Below are 16,381 nucleotides of genomic sequence, written 5' to 3' on the forward strand. Positions count from 1 at the left end.
CCTGAATTTTATAAACTAACTAAAGTTCTCATTATACAATGAACATTTAGAAGAACCCTCTTCATTCTTAGACATTTTTTCTTGTTTTCCAAGTAAAGTCTAAGTCTTGTCTTGTTTATCCTGATACTCTAAGGCCCTCACTGATTCTATTTTGTGTAATACTGTTTTCTTAAACATTTATTGTGTTGGAGGTCTGTGTCTGCATCAGTGTTTCCTTCTGAACTCCTCACCAGCTAAAGATCATTAGTCACTTCTTCCTTTTTCTGTCTTTGGGAGCACATCTTTGACAAATCACAGTTGCATCCAACAGTTCTGCTTTCAACCCATAAATGCTGTTCTTTCTTGTCTGTACGAAGATGTATCATTACTGCTGTGCCTTAGACTGCTATAGCTCACAGTGAACATCAGACTACTTGAGACTTCAAAGCAGTCATTTGACTTCCCATTAGTATATCTGGACCCCAAAAATACTAAATGACATGACTGTAAGGCCTGGTATTTGTGAAGACAATATGTCATTAATATATTCAGTAGCCATTCTTTTTGGGTGGTCTGGACTAATTTTTGAGCCCTTCTTCTTCCACTGGTCTAGAGTGGGCATTTGGATGATTACATACATTTCTGGGGTTCATTTTTTTTTTCTTTGTGAACTCTGTGTTTCCTCTGTGAGACAAACTTCAGAATCAAAACTGTCACTAGAAATTTTAAAACAGTGACAAAAACACATGAAAACAACAGGGGAGAGAACCAAGCCAAATGTGTAATCACCTTGTGAACATCTTTTGCTGGTTATTTCCCATGCTTCTGTAGTAAGACTCACTGTGCACTGCACGTTTAGGGTGATTATTGTAGTCCATGTGTATATAATCAAGTAGAGCTACTTTTTACTTAGATTTATTTTGACCTGTGGCAGCAGTGTACAAAGAGTGATTTGGAACAAGAACAATAGGAGATCTGAAAATAAGGGGGAAGAAAGTATATCCTAGATTCCAGGTCAGCCATAAGAATTTTCATTTTTATGTCATGTCTTGAAACATTGCTGTTGGTTTAAGGTTTAAGTTCTGTTTCTCCTTTTTTTCCCTTATATATGTATGTTTAGAAACTGCAAATGGCACATCTTTCACATTAACTTCTGATTTTTCTGCTGCCTTCTCTTTATTTTTAGCTTCATTAGTGTTTAAAAGTAAGCTTTGCCAAATTTTTGTCTTCCTGTCCTGCTTGCCACAATAAGCAGAAATGGAAGAGGAAGGTCATGATTCTAAAATAGTGTAATTGCTATTAAAATAGTAGGAAGAAAATTCATTAAAGGTTACTACTTTCTTCTTCCTCAGCCCTACACAGTTGGATTAAATATCGCATTGCATGCAAGGCTGTCATCTGATGTAATTTATCCAGGAGTGGAACACTTCCTCCTCTGAAAAGCAATGTAAATTTTGGTGTTATTATAAATTATATTTAATAATTGCTAGAACAATCAGATATAATATACTATCTCATTTATGCTTAAAAAGAGAAGACAGAGGATGTTTTAAAAATCAGAACTTTATCCCACTTTTATTCTGTTGAGCTAATCAAGGCTAAGTTGAGTGCCATGCCTGGATTTCTTTGGTGAAGAGCTGGAGCTGATATCCAGCCTGGTTTTAAATACTCACACTGTTCTTTCCCATCTCCATGGAATATATCTGGTCTAGTATCAACAGACAGTAGAATACATGTACAAGTAAACAAAAACAAAAACCTAAACCAAAATAAAAAGTAAACTTTGAAAAAAATGGTTTCATATGTTTTTAAAGGCTTTTGTCTTGAGATGATGTTCTGTTTTGTATCAGTATAGCAAATTTCTGTACGTATTTATTCAAGTGTTAATGCTTTCTTTGAAATGTTGGCTTTTTGAAGGTTTGGGGTAGGGTGGGAGGAAAGGTTAATTTGGTTTTGTTTAGCTTGTGTCACTTGGAAATAGGTTTGTATAAAACTGGAAATGCCATTCTTAGAATAAGAATAGGAATATGGAGTTTTGTGTGGTCTGGCTAGTACAGGTTCTCGCTGTAGAAAAAGTGTAATGGAAAATCTGGACATACTGTGAGTAGTTTTCACACTTCATAAGCTTAGCCATCTGTGGCAGATGATCTACTCTGTGTGTTTGTTGTCAGGTTCAGTTATATCTCTTTAAAAGGGGTGAGGATTACACCTGCCCTGGGATCCACTCAGCGTATTTTAGGGGGAATTCTTATGCTTTGGAAAATGAGGGATGGAGGGAGAGGGGAAACAAAAGTTTCAAGCAGAAGAAAGTTTTAGGGAGACACTGAGAAACTGCAGAGAAGAGAGAGAAATGTACTCACAGCCTGACTGATGGAAAAATCCATTTGTCCAGCTGAGGCAGATGGGGTTATGCAGAAAGCTGGTGGGTTGTTGGAATGCAGTGAAGCCTGGAATGCAGATATCAGCAATGAAGGAGAGTTTCACAAACTTCCTTTTGTTTCTGTGCTATTCTTATAATGTGTAATACTGGGATTTTGTCAACTGTGTAAGCACCGTGAAGGACTGTTAGTCATTACAGCTCTTGAAAAGCCTTACAGAGCTATACATGACAAAGAGCAGAGAAAGAAGTGTTTTCCTTCAGCAGAATGTGCTGAATTGGTAATTTCAAGGTACTTTTGGAAAGAGGGGGAAGAAATTCGATGCAGGCCATTCTACAGGTGCACAGCAGTATGAATGAAGCCAGGGCTGAGCAGAAAAGAAAAATAGAAGGCTTATCTGTGATGGATATAAAAAGACCTGAATTAAGCAGGTAGGCACTTAGTGAGTTTGCCTGATCTGTGCCTTACACCAGCAGTTTTATGGCCATTGTTTCCCAGCATGAATAACGTTTTAGAGAAAGTGATTAATCAGGGCTCTGCTCACTGTACCATCTTTAATCTTAGACCAGGAAAGTAAAGCATCATGAGTGCAGAATAAAATAAATACAGCCTGAACAATCAAACTGAGCCAAACCCAGAGCCTTTGATTGCTGAGGAGAGGTGTCATTTCTGAAGAACTGCAGAGGTGGCGAGACTCCTGCACACAGAAAAGGATTAAAACTCTGCTTCAAAGCAGATCTTTCAGGAGGAGCCAAAAGCAAGAGTTGAATCTGCTCTAGTTGCCGGGAGTGGGACTGATCTCCTCTGTCTTAGGACATTTACAGGTGACATCTGTGTTACATGCAGCTGTTTCCACAGGCTGTAAGAGGCACAGGTGTTATTGTGTGAGCTGAAGAAAAACTGCACTTTCTTTCAGTTCAGTACTCTGGAGGACTGGCTCAGATTGACTGCACATTATGTCTGTGCTTGGACAGATGAATCCTAACTCTTGTGAATAAACAAGGGCTGTGGTGCAGCATGTGGTGTCTCATCAGCTACCATTCTTTGGAGGAAGTCTGGAGTGAAGGAGAGGCAGAAAAAGCCAAGATTTTCTCACACCTTTTTTATTTGTGTGTTTTTTCCCCTGTAAAACAAGATTAAAATTTCCTTTCTTTCAGAGATAGAGGGGGGTTTAGTGTTGATTGTTTCAGGTTGGGTTTGGGTTTTTTTGTTTGTTTGGGGTTTTTTTGGTTTTGTTTTTTGGGGTTTTTTTAATTGTAGCTGAAAGTTTGCAAGGTAGCCTGATATCAGTTGAAAACAGATGGTGTTAATTCAGCATATGCATATCATACTGATAAGTATAAACTGTTCTGAATTTTTCTCACCAGTATTTTCTGGCCAGGATTCTCAGTTAGACTACAGGAGAATTTAAAGTATGTTCTCATTGACTGGGAAAATATTCTTTATAATCCAGTAAAATTTTCCATAGATGAGATCTGAGTTTCAAATAAAATGTATTATTCTGACTGAGGGGAATGACACATAATGATTTGTGTGGTACATGATGAGAAATAGTGTATTATTGATCTCTATGAGGGAATGAGCCCATGCTAAGGCTATTTCATTACATGCAAAAGATTTATTCCAAGTGTTCTTTTATTTGAAGATAAAGTTGAGTCTTTCTCTCTTGTCACAAGTAGCTTCATGATTAACAAATCCCAAAGCTAACATTTAATATTTTGGTTCAATATCCTTTAATATAGCTGTTTTCAATTGCCATTAGAGAATCACATTGCTTCTGTATCAGAAGATATTACTAAGGTACAGTTCTTTGTCATTAGTTAGTTAATTCAATCCAAAAATGGGCTATGCTGGAGACAGGGCTCATCATGTGCTAACAATGTCTGATTCTTAACCTAGCACAGGCATCGAGTTGTCTACCCACATCACAGAATAACTTTTGATAACTTCCCACAGGTTAGACAGAGAAGTTCTGAGTATTTACAGCTCTGTTTTTATGTAAAATGCCTTTTAAAAAGTCAGTGGAAACAATAGAGGGGGAAAAAAGAAGTGGTGATTGATAAAGAAACACTAATTATGCTGTAGTGCAGCATGCAATGTTATAAGTATTGTACAAAGTCACTATGAATCTACAGGCTTTGTATTAATCTTGTTAAGCGACTGCCTCAGAGGAATTCTAGCTTTGCCATTAGTCTTTCTCCAGATAGTGAACTTTCTCTTGTCCAAACTATTTTTATGCAGTACCTAGACTTCTGTATACCTTATCCTCTGTTTTCTCATTTATTTCGTAATCTTTTGGGTTGTCAAAGCAGAATATGCTTCAGAAACCTCCTCAGAAATTTTCATGAGTCATGAGGAAGATAGCATACAGGAAAAGCCATTAATTCTAATTTTATTTTTTCGAACAAAAATTGGACTATCTTCTTAAAAGCAATTTACAAATGACAAAAGATTTTAATTCGCAGACAAAGGTATTTATTTTGAATTCTTTGTCAGAGTCAGGCTTCAGTCCTGGACTAGCACCGAAATACCTTAGCGCTCAAAGTGCTAACTGGAGTTGATATTGAAAACACAGTATTGTAGAAATGAGGGAATAGTGTTTTCTTTTTGTTAAGTCCCTTGATATCTTTTAGTATACTGATATATAAATAAACCATTTAAGGATATTTAACATAGTTTAGAACAAAGCTTATAAAGACAAGCATTTAAGAAGCATCAGTAGGTATTGCCTACATAGCAGCTGTATATTTCCTGCAGTGTTTTCAAGCCTTTTATAGCAAAGTATAAATCTGTATTTGTCACTCAGAGAAATTTGGACCATGTTCCTCTGTTTTGAGGACAGGGTTTTCCCCTCTTCTCTCCTTATGACTCTCCCTTCCATTTCCCTATTTTTCCTTCCTTTTTTTTTTTCTTTTCAGAAATTGAATAGTGAGAAATAATGAGTCCATTTGGTACAGAGATTTCAATGTAGAAGTAATACTCAACTCTGACAATTTGACTCTTTATGTTATCTTTACAGATATCCACTGTCTGAATTGATCTACCAGAATTTTTTTCCCCATTGCAGAGTAACTGAGATGCATTTAATTCTGTATACTTTTAATATAATTGAACAGTGAATTTCTTGTATAAACTGGTATCCCAGAACACCATGCTAAAATAAGTAATATGGTTGCAAAGATAAATAGCAAAGAATAACAGATGGAAAAAGAAATTACAAATGAAAAAAGAAAATAATGGTTTTCAAATGACTTTTGAAGGTAATGTTGCTGTGGGTTAGCCAGAAATGTTTCCCTTTTGTATAAGGCTTAAGCTACAAAAGAAAAAAATTACTGAAAGTGTTGAATTTCACTAAGTCTTCAGTAAGCAAAAGAATCAAATAGTATAGATATGGTTCATAGATATAAGCTAAGAAAATTAAAACATAAAACTTGTGAATAACATGAATGTTGCTAAAATCTGTTAAATGCACATACATGGAGTGTTGTTCCAAGTACAGTATTTAAAATCAAAGTTTCAAAACACTGGATTTCATTTTTCTCACAAACTGAATTTCCAGTGATGTATTCCTGCTGATTCAAAATGCTATTTCTAATTTTTAGAAATTGAGGAGGGAATTGCTTCATTGCCCTTACAGGCAAAAAAGTTGTCAGTCCTTCTCCAAATGAATCACGAATCAGTTAGTCTGTGTAAAACTATGTCTTGTGTACAAACAACTGGGAATAACTATTATGTCTGCTCTCATAAAGTAGATGACACATAGATTTAGATCTCTCTGAAAATCACTGTAAGAGCCACATCTGTATGTAGTTGGCATATCAAATTTCCTTTACATTTCTCCTTTCTCCCCTCAAGATCAAAAGAAGCACATGGCCTTTTATGTGTTTAACTGAGGAAAGAAGTTGATATCTCACGTCATGTCAGCTGTTAGGAAGTGCACTATGCTGTTCCCCTTGCATTTGAAGTGAAAATGGCAATTTCAAGCAATTTCACAGAGAAAATGAAAGGAGCAAGAGGATGGAAAGTACAGAAGTGCCCATCTGAGGAATGAGTGACTCTGATTAGAAGGAAAGCAAGAAAACTCTGAAAAAATCTTGTTGTTTTGGAATAGACTATTTCTAAAAAAATTATATTGAGCCTAACAGAAGAGAAATTTATCTTTGCAGGCCTCCAAAGGAGTGGGAAAAAAAAAAAGGAGAGAGAGAAAATCAGACAGACTGGCATCTCAGTGCTACTGTGTAGTGATTTAGAAACTAGTTTTCTGGCTGACTGCTCAGTTCCCAGAGCAACATACTTGCAGAAAAGAAAAAGACAAGGGTTGCATTAAGGGATAGCTCAAGTATATTACTCATGAAGCACAGTATTTCACTCCCATACACAAGGCCAAAGCCAGCTCATCAAATTAATCTTCCACTCCCCTTGCCAGCAGTGGCACACAAGCCAAGGCAGTACTAGTTGTAGGATAAGGTTTTACTGATGATTAAAATCTGTTCAGAGCAGGTACTACTCCATTCTCAGCACTAGCTAATGAGACTAGCTTTTATAAATATATTTTCCTTAGCATCCACAACTGATCTACTTCCCTTTACCCTGGTGAGTTCCCACACTTTGTGGCTTTTCATGCCATAGGAGTGATCCTATGTCAGACTTTGTTAACTCTTGGTAAAAAACATTAGAGCAAGAATACTGAGAAACTCCTCTCCACTGCCAAAGCTGGTCCAAAGCTGGTCAGTGGTTACCAAACAATAGATATTAAGTCCAGAAAGGTCCATAAAAAATTTAGATGCGAAACTATTCCTTTGCACGGGATAAGCTACAAAACATCTTTCAGTACCTTTGCCTCCATCCTACAAGGAGATGCAGTTAAGGATTCCATACTTACAATGAAGTAATCTAATACTAGTGTATTATTATGTTAGTATCTTTAGGAATTAGGTTTCATTTTCAAGCAATTTTAAAGATACTGTTAAATTATCGAGAAGTCTTTAATAAATGATAACAGAATTATTTGGATTCTTTGTAGTAAGTTAAATGTTTAAAATAATGAATTGCCAGAATCTCTAGCTGTTCTTTCTGATGCATTTCTAAGAATGAAGAGCACATACTGTAATACTCAGTAACACATTCCAAACCTTTGTAAGTAGAACATCTTCATTAGAATTGCAATTTTTACTGTATGTTTTGGGGCTTTGGAAGGGTTGCATTTGGGAAGGTTTTTTTTACATGAAAAATCCAAGCTGTGATAGGTGGAACACAGAGAGCTACAACACAGGCTTCACCTGCCATTCCACTGCTGCCTTAACAGCCTGCATTGGTCCCCACCCTAAGTGATCTTTCTTCCTGACTGGGAGAGTAATTTCTGTCTCTTCACTACCTGACATCTTATCAGATGCAAACAGTTTATTCCCAGTAATTTCTTTTAACACATCCATGTTCATCTTTCAAACTGATGCTATTCATGAGTTTTCCAAGCAAGTTTATTGACTGCATGGTCCTTGTTTGAAGACAAAAAATAGTATTTGCATTGTTTTTCTGGTAACAGAAAAATCAGGGTACAGATTTTTTTCCTACTGACATTTCAAGTGTGTTGCAAATCAACATCATATGTTTCAGGAAACCTAGGCCTGCAGAGAGTGAGTTTTTGTTCCTTTACATTGTAGAACAGGATTTCCACCATGCTGTTGAGTCTCCAAGGGATTGTGGCAGAGGAGAAGCCTCAGCTCTGACCCACTTTACCTTTGCTTTCTGTAGCATCACAGACTATAAGTCTGACATCACTGTATATTACATAGTCTAGTGGGAGCAAACTAATAAGGATGCTGTCATCACAAGTGTTATTGGTTTGTGCATAAGAATATATGTATACATATTGTATACAACATTTGCAAAATTTTTCCCTACTCATATCCAAAAAAAACCCCACCAAAACAAACAAACAAACAAACAAACAGGTCTATTTTTCAGCTCTAAAGAGGACAGAAGAATAAGTTGAATTTTGCTTGTGTTGCGATCACAGGAAATGTTAAAAGAACAATGAATAATGAGGGTTACATTTGATTACTAAAATTCAAATGTGCAAGTATGTAAGAGTTGTATGCTCAAGTGTGAAACCTCAGTTCTCTGAGCAAATGAAGTTAATATCCGAACATGGCTATGTGAATGGAGAGTGGGGAGGATGCATGAACAGCAGCATATCATATTCAAAAATTCATTTGAGGAGAGATGAAGTAACTAGAATCAAAAACAGTATTTAGAGGCAGAAATTCATCACAGATATCCTGAGCCATTCAGTCCTCCAAAATAAACTATCTCTTTAAAACATGAAGCAGACAATAGGAGTATTTCCTAGTACTTGACTGATTCTTGTAGTGGGTTCAAGTACTTCTAACCTTGTCCACAATTACAGCAAATTGGAAAAGACAAAAATAGGTAGAAAGGTATTTTTACAAAGATTCACAAGGAATAGGATGGTCATCTCAAAGGAGTTATTCAAAAGTCACCACACAATTTAAGTGAGTTCACAACCCTTTATCTGGATGACCTCTATAAATTAAAACTCAGAAGATAGCCCACATCAAGACTAATTTGTATTGGCAAGGCAGAAGAGGGAGGTTTTGCTAAATCTGTTTGCATGTAACCTTCAACTCAGTGTTTTGATTTCTTCACTGCAATGTTATCTTGTCACTGGACTGCAAAAGTGAGCATTCTTTCTCCTGCCTTTATTTCAAAACATTGCTAAGCTTAAAAAAGTGGTGGGGGGAGGGAAGGATTGTTTGTTCCTCGGTTCTTTAATTTGTAATATTGGGGAGAACATCTCTGTAGCTTTATCTCAAGCACAAGCTTTGGACTTATTTTGCCTCAAAGCATATCTGATTATCACTAAGTCCATCCTGAAGGGACATCCCAGACTTGTGTGAAATTATACAAGGATTAACAATAAGATAATAAAGTTTATATGGATGCTATGGTGAAACAAGAAACAGAATAATTTACTTACAGTTCTTGAGATTCACAGTCAACATTTAGAGTGATGATTTGCTAAACACAGAATGATTTTAAAAAATTAGTGACAGTGGTGATAGATAGCTAGAAGTAAACTGATTAGAATCAAGATGATGGAAAATGTGATAAAATATGGTAGAAAACTTCAGTCAGAGACCTTGTTAAGATCACTCTCTGACATCTAACTTAACCTTCAACCAGTGATTGTAAGGTCTAAGAATGCCTGCCTGTATTTAATAAGTTTAAGTGACTCCAGAGTAGTCTCATGAAGGTTTCTACCCCATCTTTCCTTTGGGTAATTCAAATGTAAAATGAGTATAACTTTATAAATATGTTACAAGGACCAAAAATACAGGGATAGGACTAGACAGCAAAATTATTCCCTTCCACTCCCAATTATTTTGATAAAGAGATTAGAATTTGGCAAAGATTTTTCTTTCCCCTGCTATTTAACAAATTAAATGGAAATACAAAAACTAATAACAGCTACTTTAAAGTTGTCTGTCAAAATGTCTGCAGGTGAACTTCCCTTCTATCTACTAACACAGCTCCCAGGTACCATGCTAACATAAGTCATGATGAAAATATCCAGGAAGAAGAAAAAGCCACACATTTTATTACAGCACTAAACCAATTTTTTTTTCTTGTCTCAATATAAATATCAGGTGAAAGTAATTCAAACTTGCCTTTTGTGAGAATAGCAACTGAGAACTAGAGGTTATCAATACTTTTTCAAAAGCAAGTGGTGAATCTTCCTGTAATGCCTATTATTCTAAGATTCTTTAGATATAGACAGATATAAAACCAAGATATGGGGTGTTTTTATAAAATGCATAATAGTCTGACACTGGAATTTATTAATCAGCAGCTTAATTATCATCTGAAAATATTAATTACATAAATTTTTGTAGACCTTTTAATGACTTTGTTATTAATAGCTCTTCCCAATACCAGTGACCATCTGTGACTGCTCCACCATCTGCGATTGCTATTTCAGTTTAGGAGGGGGAAATAGCGGTGATATTACACTGATTTTACAATATAAATTATTAGCCAACTAAACCTACTGTAGATGATTAATTTGTCTTTGCTTATAAGTACACACTGAGCAAGAGAAAATTAGTTCCTTTGATTTGTTGGCACAACATGGGTTTGGGAAATGGCCATGGGAAGCTGAAAAGATTAAATTCCTTTTATTGCAATCTGAAACATGCAAAAATTGATGGAATTTAGATGAAGAAAATGAAAGAGCTGAAATGGCACTTGAAAAGGTAGCTAATGTCTCTTTAAAGTTCCATGGCAAATGATTTGTTGAGTGTTTTAATTTGCTAAAGCTAGGTAACAGGAGCAGCAAAAGGGGATTATCAGCACCTTTTTAAAAACTTTTACAGTTTGTTGATGCCATATTAGAATAAACAGATAAAATACTGATTTATAAACTCCTAATTAAAATTAATTTTGTTGACTTCTTATCTGAGAGAAGTAGCATTTATTTTAAAAGAAATTCTGTTTTTAATTAAAAACAGTTAATGCTTGCAGAAATGCTGTCCTTGCCTGTAAAGGCAGAAGAGTGAATTGGTTAATATTTTTTTTTATTCTTCCCTTATTAAACTCAGATAAAATGCTTCCATATTTTACTATCATCATGTCTGCATTCTGTAACGGCTGAACTGATTTTCTTTTTTTTTTTTTTTTTTTTGGTGTATATATGTCTATCAATCCATTTTCCTTTGCTGAGGCAAAATTTCTCTGAAGCTATTAGTGAGATAAGATACAATTTCAAAATCATTCAGGTCCCACTTCTTAATCTATCTACATTGCGTGGAACCTAAACTAACTTCAAAACTAAAAAAAAAACTTTACAAAATACAGTTATATAGTAATTTAGGGTGCAAATTAAATTGCATCTAACCAGTTGCATTGCCTACTTTCCTAGCTGATGAAGAGAGATTGACACCTCAAAAAAATGACTCATCAGCCTAAGGCAGATATTTCGCCTAGATCAGGATGAATCACTCTTCTACCATTAACTGTGGGGAAGTCTGGACATCTGGACAGAACTAAATTCCTGTAATTTTATAGTGTTTAACTTTTTTAAAGTTTTAAATTAGGTTTCTAACTAGAACAAATTTCACTTATGAAAGTCTTCAGTGAACTGAAGAAAGCTCATACCAGTTTTGTAAAGCATAAGGATCTCCCCTGAAATGCATATATTTAGCATCAGAGGTGAGGCAAAATTAAAAGATTATGTAACAACTGCTGTTGTACCAAATGTGTTGGCACCAGAAAGTGCTGCTATGGTGTCTGGATTTCAGTACAAGTTATAGCTGCTTTCCGTGTGCTCAGTGGCTGGCTCAGAGTCATCTATTTGACTGTACAGATTTTACATAAATTTAGATATAAATGTGTATATATGTATGTTTTTAATTATACAGCCTTTTAATTAAATTTTATATAAAAGGGAGATGTATAAGCATATGGAAATTAAAAAAAAGAAAAAGAAAACAAAAAAAAAACCAAAACCCTTAAATTACAGTCAATTCAATTTCAGGAATATGAGGCAGAGTTTTCAATCTTAGACTGAACAAAGTCCTGGTGAGTGTCACCCTTATTTTGCATTAGATTGGTCATCTTCCTGATCTTTAGCAGGCTGACAGCACTTTTTCTCGCCATTTTCTGCTTCTTATTCACAGATACCTCAAGCTTTTCTCTCTCTTAGGGAAAGTATGTGGTTAAGATATGAAGGCATTCCATGAAAAAAAATTGAAACAACTTGAGATTAATTTTCCTCCCAAATAGTGATTCAGTCTTGTTTCTTCTATTGCAGTCAAAAGGTCCTTCAAGCATAACTCCATCAGGCACTCAGAAGAAGGTGAAGAGGACTCTGCCCAACCCACCTCCAGAGGAAGCAACGGCAGGAACTCAGTCCCCATATACTTCTGTGGGATCGGTTTCACGGAGAAGGATTTGTAGGACCACCACTATGGCCAGAGCCAAAATTCTTCAGGATATAGACAGGGAGTTGGATCTGGTCGAACGTGAATCAGCCAAGCTTAGGAAGAAGCAAGCAGAGCTAGATGAGGAGGAAAAAGAAATAGATGCCAAGCTGAGATACTTGGAAATGGGCATTAATAGGAGGAAAGAAGCCCTACTAAAAGAAAGAGAAAAGAGAGAGCGTGCCTATCTCCAAGGAGTAGCAGAAGAACGTGATTATATGTCAGACAGTGAAGTTAATAATACCAGGTCAACCAGAATAGAAACTCAGCATGGCTTGGAAAGACCACGTACTGCACCCCAGACAGAATTTAACCAGTTTATGCCACCACAAACCCAACCAGAAACACAGTTTGCCCCTGCTACAAGCCCATATGCTCAATATCAGTATTCATCTCCTGCCCTGCCAACTCAAGCACCAACTCAGTTCACACAGCAATCACATTACCAACAACAGCAGCCTTTGTATCACCAGCAGGTTTCACCCTATCAGACCCAGACAGCTTTCCAAACAGGAGCCACTATGTCCTATACTCCACAGGCTCAACCTCCACCATCTCAACAGCCATCATACCAACTCTCATCACAGATGATGGTGATACAGCCAAAGCCAAGACAGACCACATTATATTTGGAGCCTAAGATAACAACAAACTATGATGTAATTCGCAATCAGCCTCTCATGATAGCACCAGTTTCAACTGACAATAGTTATGCAGTTTCCCAGCTGGGCAGTAAATACTCTACTTTGGACTTAAGGATAGGACTAGACGAGAGAAACAGCATAGCAAGCAGCCCTATCTCAAGCATATCTGCAGATTCGTTCTATGCAGATATAGATCACCACCATACACCCCGAAATTATGTGCTGATTGATGACATAGGAGAACTTACTAAAGGAACAGGAGCACTCGGTTCCAGTTTTAGCCTCCATGAGAAAGATCTGACCAAAACGGATCGACTGCTTCGCACAACTGAAGCCAGGAGAGCACAAGAGGTGTCAGACTTCCTAGCACCACTGCAGACTTCCTCTAGGTTACATTCCTATGTTAAAGCTGATGAAGACCCAATGGAGGACCCCTATGAGCTCAAACTTCTGAAACACCAGATAAAGCAAGAGTTCCGTAGAGGTGCAGAAAGTCTTGATCATCTGGCTGGCCTGTCACAGTATTACCACGGAGAGGGCAGCTACAGGCATTTTCCAAAATCTGAGAAATATAGCATAGGCAGGCTTACTCTTGAGAAACAGGCTGCTAAGCAGCTGCCAGCAGCCCTCCTTTACCAGAAGCAGTCAAAACACAAGAAAGCTTTGATAGACCCCAAACTAACAAAGTTTTCACCTATCCAAGAAAGCAGAGACCTTGAGCCTGACTATTCAAGTTATATGACTTCTAGCACTTCAACACTTGGGGGAATTACTACTAGGGCAAGGCTTCTTCAGGATGATATTACTTATGGCCTTAGAAAAAACATCAGTGACCAACAGAAATACATGGGGCCACCACTGACTTCATCCATTGGAGCAGGCCTTGGGACTGCACTAGGTCCAACAATGAGATCCACACTACAAGATGAAGCAGACAAGTCTTATAGCAGTGGTAGTAGATCTAGGCCCTCATCTAGACCCTCCTCAGTGTATGGGCTCGATCTGTCATTGAAAAGGGATTCTTCCAGTTCTTCTTTAAGATTGAAAGCCCAAGAAGCTGAACCCTTAGATGTTTCCTTTAGCCATGCAGCACCTTCTGGAAGAACTAAACCTACCAGTCTACCTATTAGCCAAAGCAGGGGAAGGATCCCGATAGTAGCACAGAACTCAGAGGAGGAGAGCCCACTAAGTCCTGTTGGACAGCCAATGGGAATGGCAAGAGCAGCAGCTGGACCCTTGCCACCAATATCCGCAGATACCAGGGACCAGTTTGGATCGAGCCATTCATTACCTGAGGTCCAGCAGCATATGAGGGAGGAGTCACGGACTCGAGGCTATGATCGAGATATAGCCTTCATCATGGATGACTTCCAGCATGCCATGTCAGACAGTGAAGGTAATTTAGGCCTCAGACTGGTATCTTACTATCACAACCAAAATCCTCATTTCTATGCATGTGTCTAATTTTTGTTATGCTTCAAAGACTTGTTCTTTTTCTGTTCCTTGGTGCATCTTCTGTGTATCTACATTTTTGGGGTTTGGTTTGCTTTGTTTTATTTGATATTTTTTATTTTACCCTAACAGCAGTTTCTGGATGGTGTTAAGCTACTATAGCATGCTCACTATATTGTTGTTGATTTGCTTTCCTTTTGGTTTGCTTGTGCATTTTCCTTTTCACTTGTTTATGTCTACTTTTCCAATGATACTGTGTAGAACACTCCATGTACAATACAGACCCTACCATCAGTCTTTATGTGGAACTTTCTCCAGTGACTGTGAATCATTGAACTTTTTTGAATAGTTTTTGTTGGGATTTGGAAATATTCTCCCAAATCTCTAAAAAAAACTCTAGTAATTTTATTTGCATGAAGCTTCATAATAGAATTCAGGAACTGATAATTCCATCTCCTGATGCACCAATTTAGATCTGTGTTTATATAGAAGTAGTCTGTTCATTAAGTACATATTATATGTTAGCACCACATAGAGCCTAACGTGATAGCAAAATAACATTCCACATATGGTTTGTTGAAAGCATCCTGTCATGTGGACTTCTGTGCATCCAGAATTGTGATTATGTAAGATAATTTGCCATTTGGATGGTTCAAGACAATCTCATCCTTCAATAAACTTGCATAAAGTATTTTACTTCTATTGATGGGTTATGCAGCTTAGCTGGGTTTTTGTGCACCCCATACATATGTCTGCCAAATAAGCACAAGAGTTTATCTCACTTAGGTTCATGAAAGGAACATTTCTGATGTATTAGAAATGGTGCAATTAAAAATGCTGCTTTTGAATAAGTACAGCAGAATGTTAAAGCTGATGTTGAGTACTTAATAACTGCAGATTATGTATCAGTTTTGTTTGAGTCAGTTCAGGCTTAATATATTCTAAATTGTTTAAAAATCATAAAGACAGTTTGAAAGAAAATGAAATGAATATGTTCGAAATTGTATGCGCTCCCTTAACTTTTTCTTATGTGTATTTACTGCACAATAAAAGAGACTTTGCATGCGCTATATTGTCTGTAAATGGCAATGATTGTCTCAAAAGACACATTTGCATGATTATGAAGTAGAATGGTTTGTTTTTCAGGTTTATACTAACCTCCATTCTTTATTACATTATTGGTTTTTAACACGTGCTTAATCTTCCATAAGCATTAAGAAATTTGATCTATTTGCATTTCTCATACTACATATTAAGGTCTTTGTTCTGTAAGTTTCTTTTCATATTTCTTAGATATTTACAACCCCCTTGTGAACTCCGTGTTTCAGGAGAGACTCAGGATCATCAGCTTTTTTGATTTTTATCAAAAGTTTAAGACTTTTCATTGTCCTTAAATTCTTAGCACACAGATTCCTATAATTAAATCTGAAAGCAATTGAAAGGAGCTCCCCAAGTTGCAACTGTATAATTATCCCTAAATAAGTAAATGCTATCGTGTCTCATCTCAGCTTGTGACTTTTAAAGATCATTCTATAGTGACATTGTGAAATACAGAGAATTTTTCCTCCTGAAGACTAAGGAGAACCAAACTGAGCCAAAAAATCCCATTTGGTGCTATTCTAACTCATATAAACAGGTCATAGGGAATTATATTTCTGCCCAACAGTGCAAGAAGTTTTGCATATATATTTTTACAAGATATATGTAACACTTCAGGTAGAACATATTTTCATTTTAAATTAGTCTCTGATTAGTCACACCCTCTCAGAAGTACTTTAACTCAATTCACATATTCTGTATTAATCTATGTCACTGATATGTCACTGAACACTAGGGCTTCCCGTTTCAGCAGTCTTTTTCTAATTTTTCTTAAGGTTTCTTCTTCACAAATACCTTATTTCTTGGGAAATGAAAACGCTTTATGACATTA

The 16,381-nt window shown here is 36.6% G+C and overlaps 1 protein-coding gene across 10 annotated transcripts in view; it reads left to right on the forward strand.

Moving 5' to 3' along the window:
- The window catches only part of PCLO (piccolo presynaptic cytomatrix protein), a 341,736-nt gene that overhangs the window by 177,736 nt on the left and 147,619 nt on the right, over nt 1-16,381 (forward strand). For all 10 annotated transcript variants that reach the window (XM_050324934.1, XM_050324935.1, XM_050324929.1 and 7 more), the window contains exon 7: nt 12,187-14,395. In XM_050324934.1, coding sequence (XP_050180891.1) covers nt 12,187-14,395 — 2,209 coding nt within the window. The remainder of the gene's footprint in view (nt 1-12,186; nt 14,396-16,381) is intronic.

Source organism: Myiozetetes cayanensis, unplaced genomic scaffold (assembly GCF_022539395.1).
Source record: "Myiozetetes cayanensis isolate MyiCay16 unplaced genomic scaffold, myiCay2020 scf3, whole genome shotgun sequence".
In the NCBI taxonomy this organism is placed as follows: Eukaryota; Metazoa; Chordata; class Aves; order Passeriformes; family Tyrannidae; genus Myiozetetes; species Myiozetetes cayanensis.